This window comes from Pristiophorus japonicus, chromosome 10, assembly GCF_044704955.1.
Source record: "Pristiophorus japonicus isolate sPriJap1 chromosome 10, sPriJap1.hap1, whole genome shotgun sequence".
NCBI classification, from domain to species: domain Eukaryota; kingdom Metazoa; phylum Chordata; class Chondrichthyes; family Pristiophoridae; genus Pristiophorus; species Pristiophorus japonicus.
In genome coordinates, this window is record NC_091986.1 from 211287772 (window position 1) to 211305056 (window position 17285).

A 17285-nucleotide genomic window follows, 5' to 3' on the forward strand; every position below is an offset into this window, starting at 1 on the left:
TGTCCCACCTGTACAGGGACTGTGGTTCTCCTATTGGACTGTTCAGTCACCTAATAACTCATTTTTAGAGTAGAAGCAAGTCTTCCTCGATTCCGAGGGACTGCCTATGATGATGATGATGATCCTACCCTGCTCCCATATCCCTTCAGTACCTTTTCCATCCATCACTTATCTGATCTAATTGTGAATGTTGACATAGTTTCTACCTCAATCCTTGACCCAGAAGAACATAATAAGAACATTACAATTAGGAGCAGGAGTCGGTCATTTGGCCCCTCGAACCTGCTCCGCCATTCACTAAGATCATGGCTGATCTGATCTTGGCCTCAACTCCAGTCCCTGCCTGCTCCCCATAACCTTTACTCCCTCATCTGTCTATCGCCGCCTTAAATATATTCAATGACTCAGCCTCCACAGCTCTCTGGGGTAGAGAATTCCACAGATTCATGAACCTCTGAGAGAAGAAATTCCTCCTCATTTCCGTTTTAACTGGGCGACCCCTTATTCTGAAACTATGACCCTAGTTTTAGCTTCCCCCACGAGGGGAAACATTAGTGAACTCCTGAGCCTCACAACTCTCTGTGTAAAGAAGTTTGTTCTGCGCTCCGTTCTAAATCTCTTCCATTCACTCTTCTGTTGGCCCCTCATTCTTGATTCTCACTGCCTCCTCCCACAATCCCCTCACCCCCAACCACTGGAAACACACCGCTTCTACCTCCCAACTTCCACGCTTTCATCATTTCACCATATTGTGCCCTAATCTGTGTTGTTCTGATGAAAATAGACCCAATGTTTCATGTCTAGGCCTGGCGACAATGTAAAATGAAAAGCCTCCCCCCCCCACAGCCTTAACAACAATGAACATCAAGAATACAATGACATTCCTGACATCCCAGCATTGCTCAGGCATCAATGGTATCATCATTCCTATCATTATTCTCGCATTTGCATATGACAGTCCAAATATGGGCGGGCAACAACAGCAAAGTGCATTTATATAGCACCTTTACCATAGTAAAACCTCCCCAGGCACTTCACAGGAGCGTTATCAAGCCACATAAGGAGATATTCGGACGAGTGGCCAAACGTTTGGTCACAGAGGTAGGTTTGAACAACAACAACTTGTATTTATATAGCACCTTTAACGTAGTAAAATGTCCCAGGGCGCTTCACAGGAGTGTCATAACACAAAAAAAATTAATTTGACACCGAGCCAGATAAAAAGAAATTATGGCAAATGATCAAAAGATTGGTCAAGGAGGTAGGTTTTAAGGAGCGTCTTGAAGGAGGAAAGAGAGGCGGAGAAGTTTCGGGAGGGAGTTCCAGAAGTTAGGGCCAACGCAGCTGAAGGCACGGCTACCGATGATGGAGCGATTATGATCAGGGAAGCTCAAGAGGGCAGAATTTGAGGAGCGCAGATATCTTGGGGGATGATGAGGCTGAAGGAGATTACAGAGATAAAGAGGGGCGTCTTAAAAAAGAGGGAGGTAGTACGGCGGGGAGGTTTGGGGAGGGAATTCCAGAGCTTGGGAACCTGGGTGGCTGAAGGCACGGCTATTAAAGGTGGAGCGATTAAAATCGGGGGCGGGCAAGAGGCCAGAATTGGAGGAGCGCAGATATCTCGGAGGGTTGTAGAACTGGAGGTGGTTGAAGAGATAGGGAAGGGCGAGGGCAGGGAGGGGATCAAAAGCAAGGATGAGAATTTTAAAATTACGGGCACTTTCTACATATCCGCCATTTCCAGAGGAAAATCCCAGAAGTGGTGACGGAGTTTTGGGAGCCAAACTGAGTGGCTCTCCAGCAGATTTCCCACTTCCACATCCTCAGAAACCGCCCAAACACGGGGAATGGGGGGTGGTGGGGGATTGTGATAAGTCTTTGAAAGATTCTGCCAGTGTCTTTTAGACGTTAGGACAGGGATCTCCTGAACTAGATCAGTGTTCATAGAAACATAGAAACATAGAAAATAGGTGCAGGAGTAGGCCATTCAGCTCTTCTAGCCTGCACCGCCATTCAATGAGTTCATGGCTGAACATGCAACTTCAGTACCCCATTCCTGCTTTCTCGCCATACCCCTTGATCCCCCTAGTAGTAAGGACTTCATCTAACTCCTTTTTGAATATATTTAGTGAATTGGCCTCAACTTTCTGTGGTAGTGAATTCCACAGGTTCACCACTCTCTGGGTGAAGAAGTTTCTCCTCATCTCGGTCCTAAATGGCTTACCCCTTATCCTTAGACTGTGACCCCTGGTTCTGGACTTCCCCAACATTGGGAACATTCTTCCTGCATCTAACCTGTCTAAACCCGTCAGAATTTTAAATGTTTCTATGAGGTCCCCTCTCATTCTTCTGAACTCCAGTGAATTCCAAGGTGCCTTGGAGTGTTTCAATATTCACAAGTGGTCCCTTGCACAGAACAATTTGACCAAATGGATAAACTCTAAATGGCAATGAGAATACGTGGAATAAAGTGAAAAAAGTATAAACACTATCTATCAACTTGACAGGAGAAGTCCACTTGCACACAGGTATATTAAATTTGGAGTGATGTTTAAGGAGAGTTGGATAAATATTTAAGCCAGTGGGCGGTTGAAGATTATTAGTTTTTGGGTTGGGCTGTAGATTGCTTTCTGTATTCTCCTGTGTTCCAATGTGTTGCGCCCACAACACGAACACATCTTCACTTTTTCAAACTGCTGCATCTGAACTTATATAACCCATATTGGAATACAATTGTTTTCTTTTAGAATGGATGCTAATCTGCCGAATTTGATTGATCTGAAACATATCCTGTGCTCTTCCCCAGCAGCTGAAGCAGCCGACATTCAAAGGAGTATTAGATCTTTTTATCTTCCACTTTTGAAGCATTACTCGATCTTGACCCATTTATTGTGGACTGGAAAGGGAAAGATGATTATCCACTAGCTGTGTTCCCCTAGCCACCGCCTCCATCCCTCACCCTGGCAACTGTCTTGAGTCCGAACCAGACCATTCGCAACCTTGGTTTTATATTTCACCCTGAGGCAAGCTTCCCACCTCATATCCAGGCCTTCACTAAGACCGCCTATTTCCACCTGCAGTAACATTGTCCATCTCCGACCTTGCCTCAGCTTACCTGCTGCTCAAACCCTCATCCGTGCCTTTGTTACCTCTAGACTTGACTATTCCAATGCACTCCTGGCCGGCCTCCCACATTCTACCCTCTGTAAAATTTAGCTTATCCAAAACTCGGATGCCCCGTGTCCGAACTCGCATCAAGTCCCGCTCACCCATCACCCCCTGTGCTCGCTGACCTACATTGGCTCCCGGGTAGACAACGCCTCGAATTTAAAATTCTCATCCTTGTTTTCAAATCCCTCCATGGCCTCGCCCCTCCCTATCTCTGCAATCTCCTCCAGCCCCACAACCTCCCTGAGATGGCTGCGCTCCTCCAATTCTGGCCTCTTGCACATCCCAGATTTTGATTGACGCGCCATAGGTGGCCATGCCACTGAGCCACCATTGCCATCCATTGATGGTATCTTCCTCAGGACCATAGGCACTAGACCATACTTGGGTACAAAGGCATGTGCCAGGAGTTCACCTTCTCTCTTTCCTCTTTTAAGACGCTCCTTAAAACCTGCCTCTTTGACCAAGCTTTTGGTCATCTGCCCTAATATCTCTTTGTGTGGCACAACATCAAATTTCATTTTATAACACTCCTGTGAAGCGCCTTGGGATGTTTTACTGTGTTAACGGTTCTATATTAATACAAGTTGCTGTTGTTATATTCAAAGGAACATTCGATCTTTTAATCTTTCATGTTTGAAGCATTTCTCAACCCTTGGATTGTGGGTTGGAATGGGATAGAGGATTATTGAACCATGTGAAATCTAACTTGTTACAATTATTTTGATGCATCATTGCAGTCTTTAATGGGTTGTCAAGATCTGTCATGGATGCTGTCAGATGCTGACTGAAGACTGAAGAGACAACATGTTGTGTGTCTGTGTTAGCTGATAGTTCCTTGTGTATTCAATGCATGTTAAGCCATTCAACTGTGCTGCATCTCAAATAAGTACATCAGTACACAGTAGCACTCCCTCTACACCAGCACGCCATGACTGCTGAGTACCCTGTCTACAGAATGCAGCAGAGCATCTCGCCAAGGCTTCTTCGACAGCACCTCCTCCCAAACCCACCAACTCCACCACATTGAAGGACAAGGGCAGCAGGCGCACGGGAGCACCATCACCTCCACGTTTTCCCCTCCAAGTTACACACCATCCTAACTTGGAAATATATCGGCCATTCCTTCATCGTCGCTGGGTCAAAGTCCTGGAACTCCATCCCAAACAGCACTGTGGGAGCACCTTCACCACATGGACTGCAGCGGTTCAAGAAGGCGGCTTACCACCACTTTCTCAAGGGGCAATTAGGGATGGGCAATAAATGCGGGCCTTGCCGACGACGCCCACGTCCCGTAAATGAATAAATTAAAAAATTAGCTGCATAAATACTATATAGTGTACATTTCCTTGTGGTGTTTAGCTCCATATGACACACAGTTATAATCACGTATTTTTGCTTTTACTTGATAGCTACTGTAATCATCTAAAGTGAATCATGTTGGCTATTGTAATATGGCACTCTCTTTAGTGGACTAATGCTCCACCTAGTGGACTACTGTGGTAATGCAACTACTGATGTCAATACAATAAAAGGATCATGTGACAAGGTCACATGACACGTTCCCGTCGAGCCACCTTGTGCGAAGTGTGCTTCGTGCTGTCATAATGTATATATCACAACTATTAGGTCCCGTTGATACATCCTGGGAAGCTACGACCATTTTGCTTTCTTCCTATACATGCTTATGTTCTTACCTTCTGAATAGTGGGACAGTGTCAGCAAACTAACACAGGAGGCCCCAGCCCCAGAACCAAAGACTGTAATCCGCATCGAATCTCCTCCGAACGCTCCGATATTTTCACTAATCCACCTCAGTGCTTGGATTTGGTCAAGCAATCCATAATTCCCTTTGGCAGCCTGGTCACCTGTGCTTAGAAAGCCTGCAAAGAGAAAAACAGCAGCTTCAGTATGAGATAACACCCAGTGACCACAAGACATGCCATAGTGCACCAGTGGAGATTTTGGTAATTAGTCTCCACGTATAAAGTTTCGTAGTAATTAGACAACCTTGTATCTCAAGAGCGACCCCTTTTCACCTTAGAAGATTGGACACAAGTCACTGAGTTGGATATGGGAAAGTTGTTTGAACATAAGAACGTAAGAACATAAGAAATAGGAGTAGGAGTAGGCCATTTGGACCCTCAAGACTGCTCCGCCATCATGGCTGATCTGATCATGGACTCAGCTCCACTTCGCTGCCCGCTCCCCATAACCCTTTAATCCCTTATCGCTCAAAAAACTGTCTATCTCCGCCTTAAATATATTCAATGACCCGGCCTCCACAGCTCTCTGGGGCAGAGAATTCCACAGATTTACAACCCGCTGAGAGAAGAAATTCCTCATCATCTCAGTTTTAAATGGGCGGCCCCTTATTCTGAAACTATGCCCCATAGTTTTAGTTTCCCCTATGAGTGGAAACATTCTCTCTGCATCCACCTTGTCGGGCACCCTCATTGTCTTATATGCTTTGATAAGATCACCTCTCATTCTTCTGAACTTCAGTGAGTATAGGCCCAACCTGCTCAACCTTTCCTCATAATTCAAACCCTTCATCTCCGGAATCAACCTCGTGAACCTTCTCTGAACAGCCTCCAATGCAAGTATATCATACCTTAAATACGGAGACCAAAATTGTACACAGTACTCTAGATGTGGCCTCACCAATACCCTGTACAGTTGATTTCTCTGCTTTAATACTCTATCCCCCTTGCAATAAAAGCCAACATTCCATTTGCCTTCCTGATTACTTGCTGTACCTGCATACTAACTTTTTGTGTTTCATGTACAAATCCCTCTGTACTGCAGCAATTTGCAATTTTTCTCCATTTAAATTATAATTTGCTTTTCTATTTTTTCTGCCAAAGTGGATAACCTCACATTTTCTCACATTATACTCCATCTCCAAATTTTTGCCCACTCACTTAGCCTGTCTTATCCCTTTGCAGATTTTTTGTGTCCTCCTCACAATTTGCTTTCCCACCCATCTTTGTATCATCAGCAAATTTGGCTACATTACACTCGGTCCCTTCATCCAAGTCATCAATACAGATTGTAAATAATTGAGGCCCCAGCACCGATCATTGCGGCACCTCACTAGTTACTGTTTGCCAAGTGGAAAATGACCCATTTATCCTGACTATCTGTTTTCTGTTGGTTAGCCAATCTTCCATCCATGCTAATATATTACCCCCAACCCCGTGAATTTTTATCTTGTGCAGTAACCTTTTATGTGGCATCTTATCAAATGCCTTCTGGAAATCCAAACACACCACATCCACTGGTTCCCCCTTATCCATCCTGCTCGTTACATCCTCAAAGAACTCCAGCAAATTTGTTAAACAGGATTTCGCTTTTATAAAATCATGCTGAATCTGCTTGATTGAATTATGATTTTCCAAATGTCCTGCTACTGCTTCCTTAATAATGGACTCCAGCATTTTCCCAACGACAGATATTAGGCTAACTAGTCTATAGTTTCCTGCTTTTTGTCTGTCTCCTTTTTTAAATAGGGGTGTTACATTTGCGGTTTTCCAATCTGCTGGGACCTCCCCAGAATCCAATTTTGGTAGATTATAACCAATGCATCCACTATCTCTGCAGCCACTTCTTTTAAGACCCTAGGATGCAAGCCATTAGGTCCAGGGGACTTCTCCTCCTTCAGTCCCATTATTATACCGAGTACTACTTCTTTAGTGATAATGATTGTATTAAGTTCCTCCCTCCCAATAGCTCATTGATTATCCACTGTTAGGATATTTTTAGAGTCTTCTACCATGAAGACCGATACAAAATATTTGTTCAAAGTATCTACCATTTCCCTGTTTCCCATTATTAATTCCCCTGACTCATTTACTTTAGCCACTCTTTTCCTTTATATGTACCTGTATAAACTCTTCCTATCTTTTTTATATTTCGTACTAGTTTATTTTCATAATATATTTTTCCTCTCTTTATTTTTTTTTTAGTTGTTCTTTGCTGGCTTTTAAAAGTTTCCCAATCCTCTAGCCTCCCACTAGTCTTGGCCACATTGTATGCCCTTGTTTTAAATTTGATACTATCCCATATTTCCTTAGTTAGCCACGGATGGTTATCCCTTTTCTTACAGCCTTTCCTTCGCATTGGGATATATTTTTGTTGAGAGTTATGAAATATCTCCTTAAATGTCTGCCACTGCTCATCAATCATCCCACACTTTAATCTATTTTCCGCTTTAGCCAACTCTGTCTTCATATCTTTGTAGTCTCATTTATTTAAGCTTAGTTTGAGATCCAATTTTCTCACCCTCCAACTGAATTTGAAATTCAACCAGTTACTGGTCACTCATTCCTGGAGAATCCTTTACTAGGAGATCATTTATTAATCCTGTCTCATTACACAGTACAATATCTAAGATAGCCTGCTCCCTGGTTGGTTCCGCAACGTACTGTTCAAGGAAACTATCCCGGATACACTGCATGAACTCTTCAGCAAAGCTACCCTTACCAATTTGCTTTGTCCAATCAATATGACGGTTAAAATCGCCCATGATTATTGCCGTGCCTTTTTTACAAGCCTCCATTATTTCTTGATTTATACCCTGTCCAACAGTGTATTTACTTAACGGGCCTCGAGACTATACCTTTAAGGTGGTAAAGTATAATGTGGACACCAAAGTGGGTACTGAAGTTATGAATTGATCGGATACGTAAGATGATTCAGACTAAAAGGGCTCAGCAGTATTGTGAGGCGTTGGGAGTTCCTCCACCTCAAGGTAGGGATTGTAATATATCGCCTATTGACAGATTGTATGTAAAACTCGCTTACAAATGATAGAAAATGGCTGTATAACATAAAATGAAAACTTTACATATTCAGTACATTTAAGGGAATGGAGGATAGAGTAGACCTACTAATAAATCTCCAAGGTGAGTAGGAAGTAAGCTGTCTGGAAACATAGATAGGATAATACTATTGTAGCAACATTTAACTCATGAGAAAGGGATAGTTTGCTGAACTCACGGGAAAGTGATAGTTTTGTCTGATAAGAATCCAGGTGCTGAACTAGCCATGGGAAACCAAGGCAAGGTTGAACAACACACCATAGAAAACCAAGGTAAGGTTAACACTGTAGAACAACACATTCCAGAAGGCTGAGATGCTATGGGAGATGGAGAGGTTGAGAAACCACTCAGCGGCCTGTCTGATAAGGGTCAATGAATCAATGAAGCTTCTCTGATAAGCTGTAGGCCAACCGGGGGGTCATAAAAGGTTTGTAGGAGGGTCACACACCTCGAAAACTGTATAACTGTGCATGTAGAACCCTTGTACTCTGAAGGTTCATTCCTGAACTCTTCCTGCATATGCTTGAATAAAGATCGGTTGAACCAAGGTTTCGTCTGAGTGATTCCATGCACGCAATACGGGCGGGTGTCGGCTCCTTATTTCAGGGAGCCACCTTGAAGAAGGGAAGTCTTCTTTTTACCCCAACATTTGGTGTTGCAAGCAGGGTACAAACACTCCGACCTGGATGATGTGGCAGCTATCATGGTGTGTATCCTTTTTTGTACCACCTACAAGTTAGAGCTGTAGCATTGATGGGGAAGGAGGTAATCTGTATAAAGAACTAAGTTATAGTGAACCACAGAAGGATGGAGACTGAGGTAGGATAGGTATATATGCCCTGAAGTGTGATGGGTGACATGGTAATAAAACAAGGAGAAGCCTGCATTGATCGTGCGTGGCGCAAACAAAGAAGGAATACAAACTAATGGGGCTGGCCCCAAGATCTTTAGGAAAACTGGCCAGTGGGATGGAATGGGGACCTGAGGAGACCAGAGGGGTATATAGGCTAGCAGAAAAGAATGTGAAAATAATTAACAAAAAAAACCTTACAAGTTAAAATTGACACTTAAGCTGCCGAGGAAAAAAGACATAACATTTATTGAATGAAAGGATGGTGTTTAAAAGTTTCAGTTTGTATGGAAGTGTTGTGTGGAAGTTTCTTGACTGTGGAATGTGTGTCTGAAAACTGGTCTTTTAAAAGAGGAATGATTGTCTGGATGTTTATTTTAGCTCACCCACTTTTCGGATATGAAGCTGAAAGCTTTTTCAACCCTTTGTAATGTTGTATTGGATATGGGAAAGTATGACTAAATTAAGTGTTAAATGTTCATTGTGTACCTAGAATTGAATTATATTTTAAGTTAGAGAGACAGGTGCAGATTTATTTTGATTATGATTTACGGAGCGATGAAATGCACAAAGAATGGGTTCGTTTAACAAAAGATAAAACTTCAGCCTTGAAGTTACAGTTGCTAAAAGAAAAAACAACTTGAATGTTTTTAATTGGATTATAAAAAATTGCGATTGTCTTATGTAGTTTAAATTAAAAATGTGTGGTCTTGTTTTAAATCAATTTGAATCATAACAAAGCACTGTCTTTTCAATTTGGTTATCAATTTGAACGTTTAAAAAGCACCGACTTCTTTAGTGTCCCTTTTTTTAAAAAAGCCTGCATACATTTCTCGAAGCTAGAAGCTAAGGGAAGCTCCCCTTTCTTTTGCCTTTTCTGCAGAATGTGTTTGTGATGTTGTTAGATGCAAAAACTAATTCAGTATTTTTACAGTTAATTGAAAAGGCATCCAAAGAAAGAAGAATACGGAAACCGAGATCAAATTTTATCTGTTCTGTATTGAGTTTAGTTAATAGCATATTGGCTATGAAAAAATAGATATTGGTCTCAATTTAATTGGAATTATTGAGGGTAATTAACCAATGAAAACTGGACTTTCACTATGTCCACGGTGAAATTCTAGTTATTTCAAAGTGTGAATGTCCCTAGTTCCTGATTTGAAACTTTCACCACATTGGAAAAAGAGATAAAAGACAGTATGTTGATAATAATTTTTGCTAGAAAAAAATAAAAGTTGCTGTTTGGTTGTTTGGAAAATGTTGTTTTAAATTACGGGAACGTTTCTACTTCAGTAAAGGAGATTTAAATTTTGGGTTTGGAAACCTCTTTAAAATGGATGATACTGGATAGTTTGGAAATAATGCTTGAAAGTTTAGAGGCAATGATCGAGATGAATTGAGAGCACTTGTCTCTCATATCGGAAAGGTTTATAAAAAAAGAATTACGCAAAGTCACATAATGATGTCATGCCTTCTTATAAACCTGCAAAGGAGTTAACCCTTTCCACTGACAGCTGTTTTATTTAGTTCACCAAACAACTTTAGCATCGCTGCATGAAATTTTAAAAATATTGGACATTATTAATTTAAGTTTCTTAATTGGAAATGAATGTTTTCCCACGTGCCAGAAGGAAAATAAATGTGTGTAATGCCTGGGACGAAGTTAGAACATTTGATCTATGTTTTCTATTTTAATGGGATGTGTAAAATAACACAAGAGAAAAGACAAATGCCGAAGGACAGAAAGGAGGCTATTAGATCGATGCCAAGGCCAGGGACTGTGAACGGCGTCAGGCAGGTACTAGGGCTATTCAACTACTGCCGAAATGCCGAGATAGCCCGAGCTATTCGGGACCTGGTCAAAGGGAGGAAACCATCCCAAGAGCAAGTGGATTGAGGCCCTGTTCAAGAAACGCCATTTGTAAAGTTAAAGCAAGCCCTCACAAGTGCTCCAGCCCTGGGATTACCAGACCAGAATATGCCCTTCCACGTCTATACCCACCACAGTAAAGATCATTATAACGCGGTAGTGACTCAAATACATGGGGCTAGGCATAGGCCAGTAACGTATCAACCCCGACCAAAGGGACCCTGGGAAAACTTATTGCTAGATTTTACTGCACCGCTACCCAGCCACAAGGGGAAAACATGCTGCCTAGTTATAATAGGTCAATTTACAAAGTGGGTAGAAGCTTTCGCCACTAGAAATTGCTCATCAGAAACCGTGGCCAGGATCCTAGCAGAGGAAATAATACCCCCATGGAGAATGCCACTACACCTGGATTCAGATCAAGGTACACACTTCACAGGGAGGGTGATGAAACAGGCCTGCGCTTTACTAGGGATCAGGCAGAAATTCCATATCTCATACCACCCGGAGTCACCTGGATTAGTGGAACGAATGGATAGGACCTTAAAGAGAGTACTAGCCAAGACAATCGAGGAGACAGGAAGTGGGTGGGTAGACATATTACCCCGAGTAATGATATAAAGACAGGATACAGAGGTTTGTGACAGAACTCTGTAAGCAGTTACATAATGGTGAGTGACATGAGTCTGCATAGTTATATGGGGTATTGGCAAATGGAAACACTGGAACCAGTTGTCACTAACTAACCGGTGACGACCGGGAAATTATTTTTTGTAGGACTCTGGTGCTCGTGGGAACAACATGGAGTAACTTATCCTCATACCATAAGACAATTTAGACAGGGAACAAACCAACCTTGGGGATGGATCAGTAATACAGGACTAATAGTTAGGGTGAATAAGATCACGGTGTGTTTTCGAAGAAGGAGAGGAGGGTCACGAATATACTGCGATTGGGAAAAGGGGAGTGCACATAAGGTGCGCGCCAGATTTATCTCAATTCTCTGGAGTACCCCAGCAAGGGAAGGATGAGTGCAAGGTATGCCAGCCCTGCCCGTGTACAGACTGTAATGACTGGTGTTGGAGGGTTAGTTCCCAAGATCGACCCACCACCACTGCCCCACCAACTACCTTAGCAACAGTGAGCACTACAGGGCCTCGACCACCACACCTCCAGTGCCAACAATGTGTCCAACTATGTACGCTGGAGCAAAAGGATTGATAATAAGGCAAACCAAGGATAAGATACACTTCGGGGTACGTCAGTGAATAATTACAGTATTCCAAAACTTAACAGACTTAACAATTCCCAGCTTCTGCAGGCCAAAAACTATAAGCCTATATAAAAACCTGACCCTGTGAGCACTTAGAGGTCCTGAATCAAAAACCATGAAGTTTAATGTTGAAAGAGGGTCAAGTAAAAAGCGGGATTGGGGAAAAAGGGGGATACTAGATATGGTAGGCGCGGGATACGCGGCGGGAGTTGCGATGGCAAACATTTTAGTCCTGCACACGATAGATGATCGAGTCGACACCCTAACCTGAACCTTACAGGGATTGTTGGATAGGGATCAGGATAATGAAAGGATACAGGCACAACTGGGTAGTGGCGCGGAGAGGGAATTATTACAAGTGTCCCACACATTGCGATGCCGCTCCAGAACCATAAATCTGATAGAGCGGAAAGAAACTTGAGCAGAACAATAAGAAATCAAACTCCTGTGCATTACCATGACTTATCCAGATATGTAATTAAAGAGAACAACTGTACTAAGAGTCTCAGCATAGATGATTGTGATAAAAATAACCAAGTTGTTTTATGTCGAGATCCACCACGAATGATCAAAGACGACTGTGGATATGGCCAAATTGACCGGTGCGTATTGAGTATCACCCCCCGCAATGCGGGACTACGAAACTACTGCTGTTCCACAAGGAAATGGGAAATGGTGTGTGAGCACCATGGCAACTGAAATGATGGTTACAAATAAGGGAGGGGATACCTCATGCGCCATCATGAATACTGACTTCTGCTTTACCCCGTTTGATGAGATACATTTAAATGGGTGCGTTATAAACCCTGAACTAAAAGAAGAAACCATCAATGGGACAATCATCGACACTATCTGAGAAGGGTATGAGAAGGCCATCGAGCCATAAGGAGAACCGATACCCGAACTAAATGAGGAACAAACTCGACTAGAGCAGGATATTTGGAGACAAAGACTGAAGTATGTAGTCATGATGGAAGACATAGACAAACTGCGAAAGGACACTGAGGATATGTTGGCTAGTCGGCCTTGATACATGAAGTTTTGGAATGCTGGACTCAATGTGCAAGTGCATCCGTGAATACCGATAATGTCACATGTACTGGTTGTGGTGCAAGGGTCTTGCTATTGTTAGCTTGTAAAAAATGTAATCGACGTAAGAGCCAGGCCATGGCACAAGCAATAGTTAAAACATTGAATAAAGGGAATATATACAGTCTGGCAGAAAGGACTTATCTTGTATACCCTTGATGGGAAAGCCAACAGGTGGGTCCTGCAGCTTGGGAAATAGCTACCCAAGTGAAAGGACAACCCTGGAGGCTCACCCATAAGGAATTAATTGGGAAATGGCCTATCTTGGGCATGTAGCCAAGGGCATAAGGGGGAATTGTAAGGTGGTAAAGTATAAAGTGGACAGACAGTTGGTCACCAAAGTGGGTACTGAAGTAGTGAATTGATCAGATGCGTGAGATGGTTCAGATTAAAAGGGCTCATCAGTATTAGGAGGTTGTGAGGAGTCGGGAGTTCTTCCATCTCAAGGTAGGGGTTGTAATATATTGCCTATTGACAGATTGTATGTAAAACTCGCTTAATGATAGAAAATGGCCGTATAACATAAAATGAAAACATTACATATTCAGTACATTAAAGGGAATGAAGGGCAGAGTTGACAATACCTATTAATAAATCTCCAAGGAGAGTAGGGAGTAAACGGTCTGGAAACATAGATACGATAATACTATTGTAGCAACATTTAACTCATGGGAAAGGGATAGTTTGCTGAACTCATGGGAAAGCGATAGTTTTGTCTGATAAGAAACAGGGGGCAGAACTAGCCATGGGAAACCAAGGCAAGGTTGAACAACATGCCATAGAAAACCAAGGTAAGATTAACACTGTAGAACATCATATTCCAGAAGGCTGAGATGCTATAGGAGATGGAGAGGTTGAGAAACCACTCAGCAGTCAGTCTGATAAAGGTCAATGAATCAATGAAGCTCCACTGACAAGCTGCAGGCCAACTGGTGGTCATTGAAGGTTTTGTAGGAGGGTCACACACCTCAAAAACTGTATAACTGTGCATGTAGAACCCTTGTACTTTGGAGGTTCATTGCTGAACTCTTCCCCTGCATATGCTTGAATAAAGATCGGTTGAACCAAAGTTTCATGTGAGTGATTCTGTGGTCGCGATACGGGCGGGGATACGGGCGGGTGTCGATTCCTTTTTTCAGGGAGTTCACCTTGTAGAAGAGAAGTCTTACCCCAACAATGCCCACCAGTGACTTTTTCCCCTTATTATTCCTTATCTCCACCTAAACTGATTCAAGATCTTTTGAGCCAATATCATTTCTCACTAATGCACTGATCTCATCCTTTATTAACAGATCTACCCCACCTCCTTTTCCTTTCTGGCTATCCTTCTGAATTGTCAAATATCCCTGAATATTCAGTTCCCAGCCTTGGTTACCTTGCAACCACATCTCTGTAATGGCTATCAGATCATACCCATTTGTGCTGTCAACGTATCAATTTTGTTACGAATGCTGCATGCATTCAGTAAAAGAGCTTTCAAATTTGTTTTTTTTACCATTTTTTCCTGCTTTAACCCTACTTTCTGATTCACTTTTATGTTTATCCATTCTGTCCCTTCCTGTCACGCTCTGGTTTTCATGTCCCCCCAGTGCTACCCTACTTTATTGCCTTCTCTTTATTCTTTGACTTTTTAATTTTCCCCACTAATTAGTTTGGGGATCAAATGGACATGAACTTGACCAACATTGACACAACTCCCAATGGAACATGGGCTCGGAGCAGGTGTCAGCTGTGACTCAGTGGGCAGCACTCTTGCCTCTGAATCAGGCGCTTGTGGATTCAAGCCCCACTCCAGAGACTTGAACACATAATCTAAGCTGACACTCCAAGTGCAAAACTGAGGAAGTGCTGTCTGGTCAGAAGGAGCCGGCTTTCAGATGAGGAAAAAAAGACTTGGATTTATATATCGTCTTTCACAACCACTGGACGTCTCAGAGTGCTTTGAGGCCAATGAAGTACTTTTGGAGTGTAGTCACTGTTGTAATGTGGGAAACGCGGCAGACAACTTCACGCACAGCAAGCTCCCACAAACAGCAATGTGACACTGACCAGATAGAAACATAGAAACATAGAAACATAGAAAATAGGTGCAGGAGTAGGCCATTCGGCCCTTCGAGCCTGCACCGCTATTCAATAAGATCATGGCAGATCATTCCCTCAGTACCCCTTTCCTGCTTTCTCTCCATACCCCTTGATCCCCTTAGCCGTAAGGGCTATATCTAACTCCCTCTTGAATATATCCAATGAACTGGCATCAACAACTCTCTGCGGCAGGGAATTCCACAGGTTAACAACTCTCTGAGTGAAGAAGTTTCTCCTCATCTCAGTCCTAAATGGCCTACCCCTTATCCTAAGACTATGTCCCCTGGTTCTGGACTTCCCCAACATCGGGAACATTCTTCCCGCATCTAACCTGTCCAGTCCCATCAGAATCTTGTACGTTTCTATGAGATCCCCTTTCATCCTTCTAAACTCCAGTGAATAAAGGCCCAGTTGATCCAGTCTCTCCTCATATGACAGTCCAGCCATCCCTGGAATCAGTCTGGTGAACCATCGCTGCACTCCCTCAATAGCAAGAAAGTCCTTCCTCAGATTAGGAGACCAAAACTGAACACAATATTCCAGGTGAGGTCTCACTAAGGCCTTGTACAACTGCAGTAAGACCTCCCTGCTCCTATATTCAAATCCCCTAGCTATGAAGGCCAACATACCATTTGCCTTCTTCACCGCCTGCTGTACCTGCATGCCAACTTTCAATGACTGATGAATCATGACACCCAGGTCTCGTTGCACCTCCCCTTTTCCTAATCTGCCGCCATTCAGATAATATTCTGCCTTCGTGTATTTGCCCCCAAAATGGATAACCTCACATTTATCCACATTATACTGCATCTGCCATGCATTTGTCCACTCACCTAACCTGTCCAAGTCACCCTGCAGCCTCTTAGCGTCCTCCTCATAGCTCACACCGCCACCCAGTTTAGTGTTATCTGCAAACTTGGAGATATTACACTCAATTCCTTCATCCAAATCATTAATGTATATTGTAAAGAGCTGGGGTCCCAGCAATGAGCCCTGTGGCACTCCTCTAGTCACTGCCTGCCATTCTGAAAAGGGCTCGTTTATCCCGATTCTCTGCTTCCTGTTTGCCAACCAGTTTTCTATCCACGTCAGTATATTACCCCCAATACCATGCGCTTTGATTTTGCACACCAATCTCTTGTGCGGGACCTTGTCAAAAGCCTTTTGAAAGTCCAAATACACCACATCCACTGGTTCTCCCTTGTCCACTCTGCTAGTTACATCCTCAAAAAATTCCAGAAGATTCGTCAAGCATGATTTCCCTTTCATAAATCCTTGCTGACTTGGACCGATCCTGTCACTGCTTTCCAAATGATCCTTAATGATTGATTCCAATATTTTCCCCACTGCTGATGTCAGGCTAACCGGTCTATAATTACCCGTTTTCTTTCTCCCTCCTTTTTTTAAAAGTGCTGCTACATTAACTACCCTCCAGTCCATAGGAACTGATCCAGAGTCGATAGACTGTTGGAAAATCATCACCAATGCATCCACTATTTCTAGGGCCACTTCCTTAAGTACTCTGGGATGCAGACTATCAGGCCCCGGGGATTTATCGGCCTTCAATCCCATCAATTTCCCTAACACAATTTCCCGCCTAATAAGGATGTCCTGCAATTCTTCCTTCTCACTAGACCCACTGTCCCCTAGTACATTAGGAAGGTTATTTGTGTCTTCCTTCATGAAGATAGAACCAAAATATTTGTTCAATTGGTCTGCCATTTCTTTGTTTCCCATTATAAATTCACCTGAATCTGACTGCAAGGGATCTACATTTGTCTTCACTAATCTTTTTCTCTTCACATATTTATAGAAGCTTTTGCAGTCAGTTTTTATGTTCCCTGCAAGCTTCCTCTCGTATTCTATTTTCCCCCTCTTAATTAAACCCTTAGTCCTCCTCTGTTGAATTCTAAAGTTCTCCCAGTCCTCAGGTTTGTTGCTTTTTCTAGCCAATATATATGCCTCTTCCTTGGTTTTAACAATATCCTTAATTTCCCTTGTTAGCCACGGTTGAGCCACCATCCCTGTTTTATTTTTACTCCAGACAGGGATGTACAATTGCTAAAGTTCATCCATGTGATCTTTAAATGTTTGCCATTGCTAATCCAACGTCAGCCCTTTGAGTATCCT

At 42.8% G+C, this 17285-nt stretch overlaps 1 protein-coding gene across 2 annotated transcripts in view; it reads right to left on the reverse strand.

Moving 5' to 3' along the window:
* Window positions 1–17285, reverse strand: part of nlgn4xa (neuroligin 4 X-linked a) — a 434038-nt gene that overhangs the window by 82537 nt on the left and 334216 nt on the right. For both annotated transcript variants that reach the window (XM_070891647.1, XM_070891648.1), the window contains one exon: window positions 4866–5051. In XM_070891647.1, the coding sequence (XP_070747748.1) occupies window positions 4866–5051 (186 nt within the window). The remainder of the gene's footprint in view (window positions 1–4865; window positions 5052–17285) is intronic.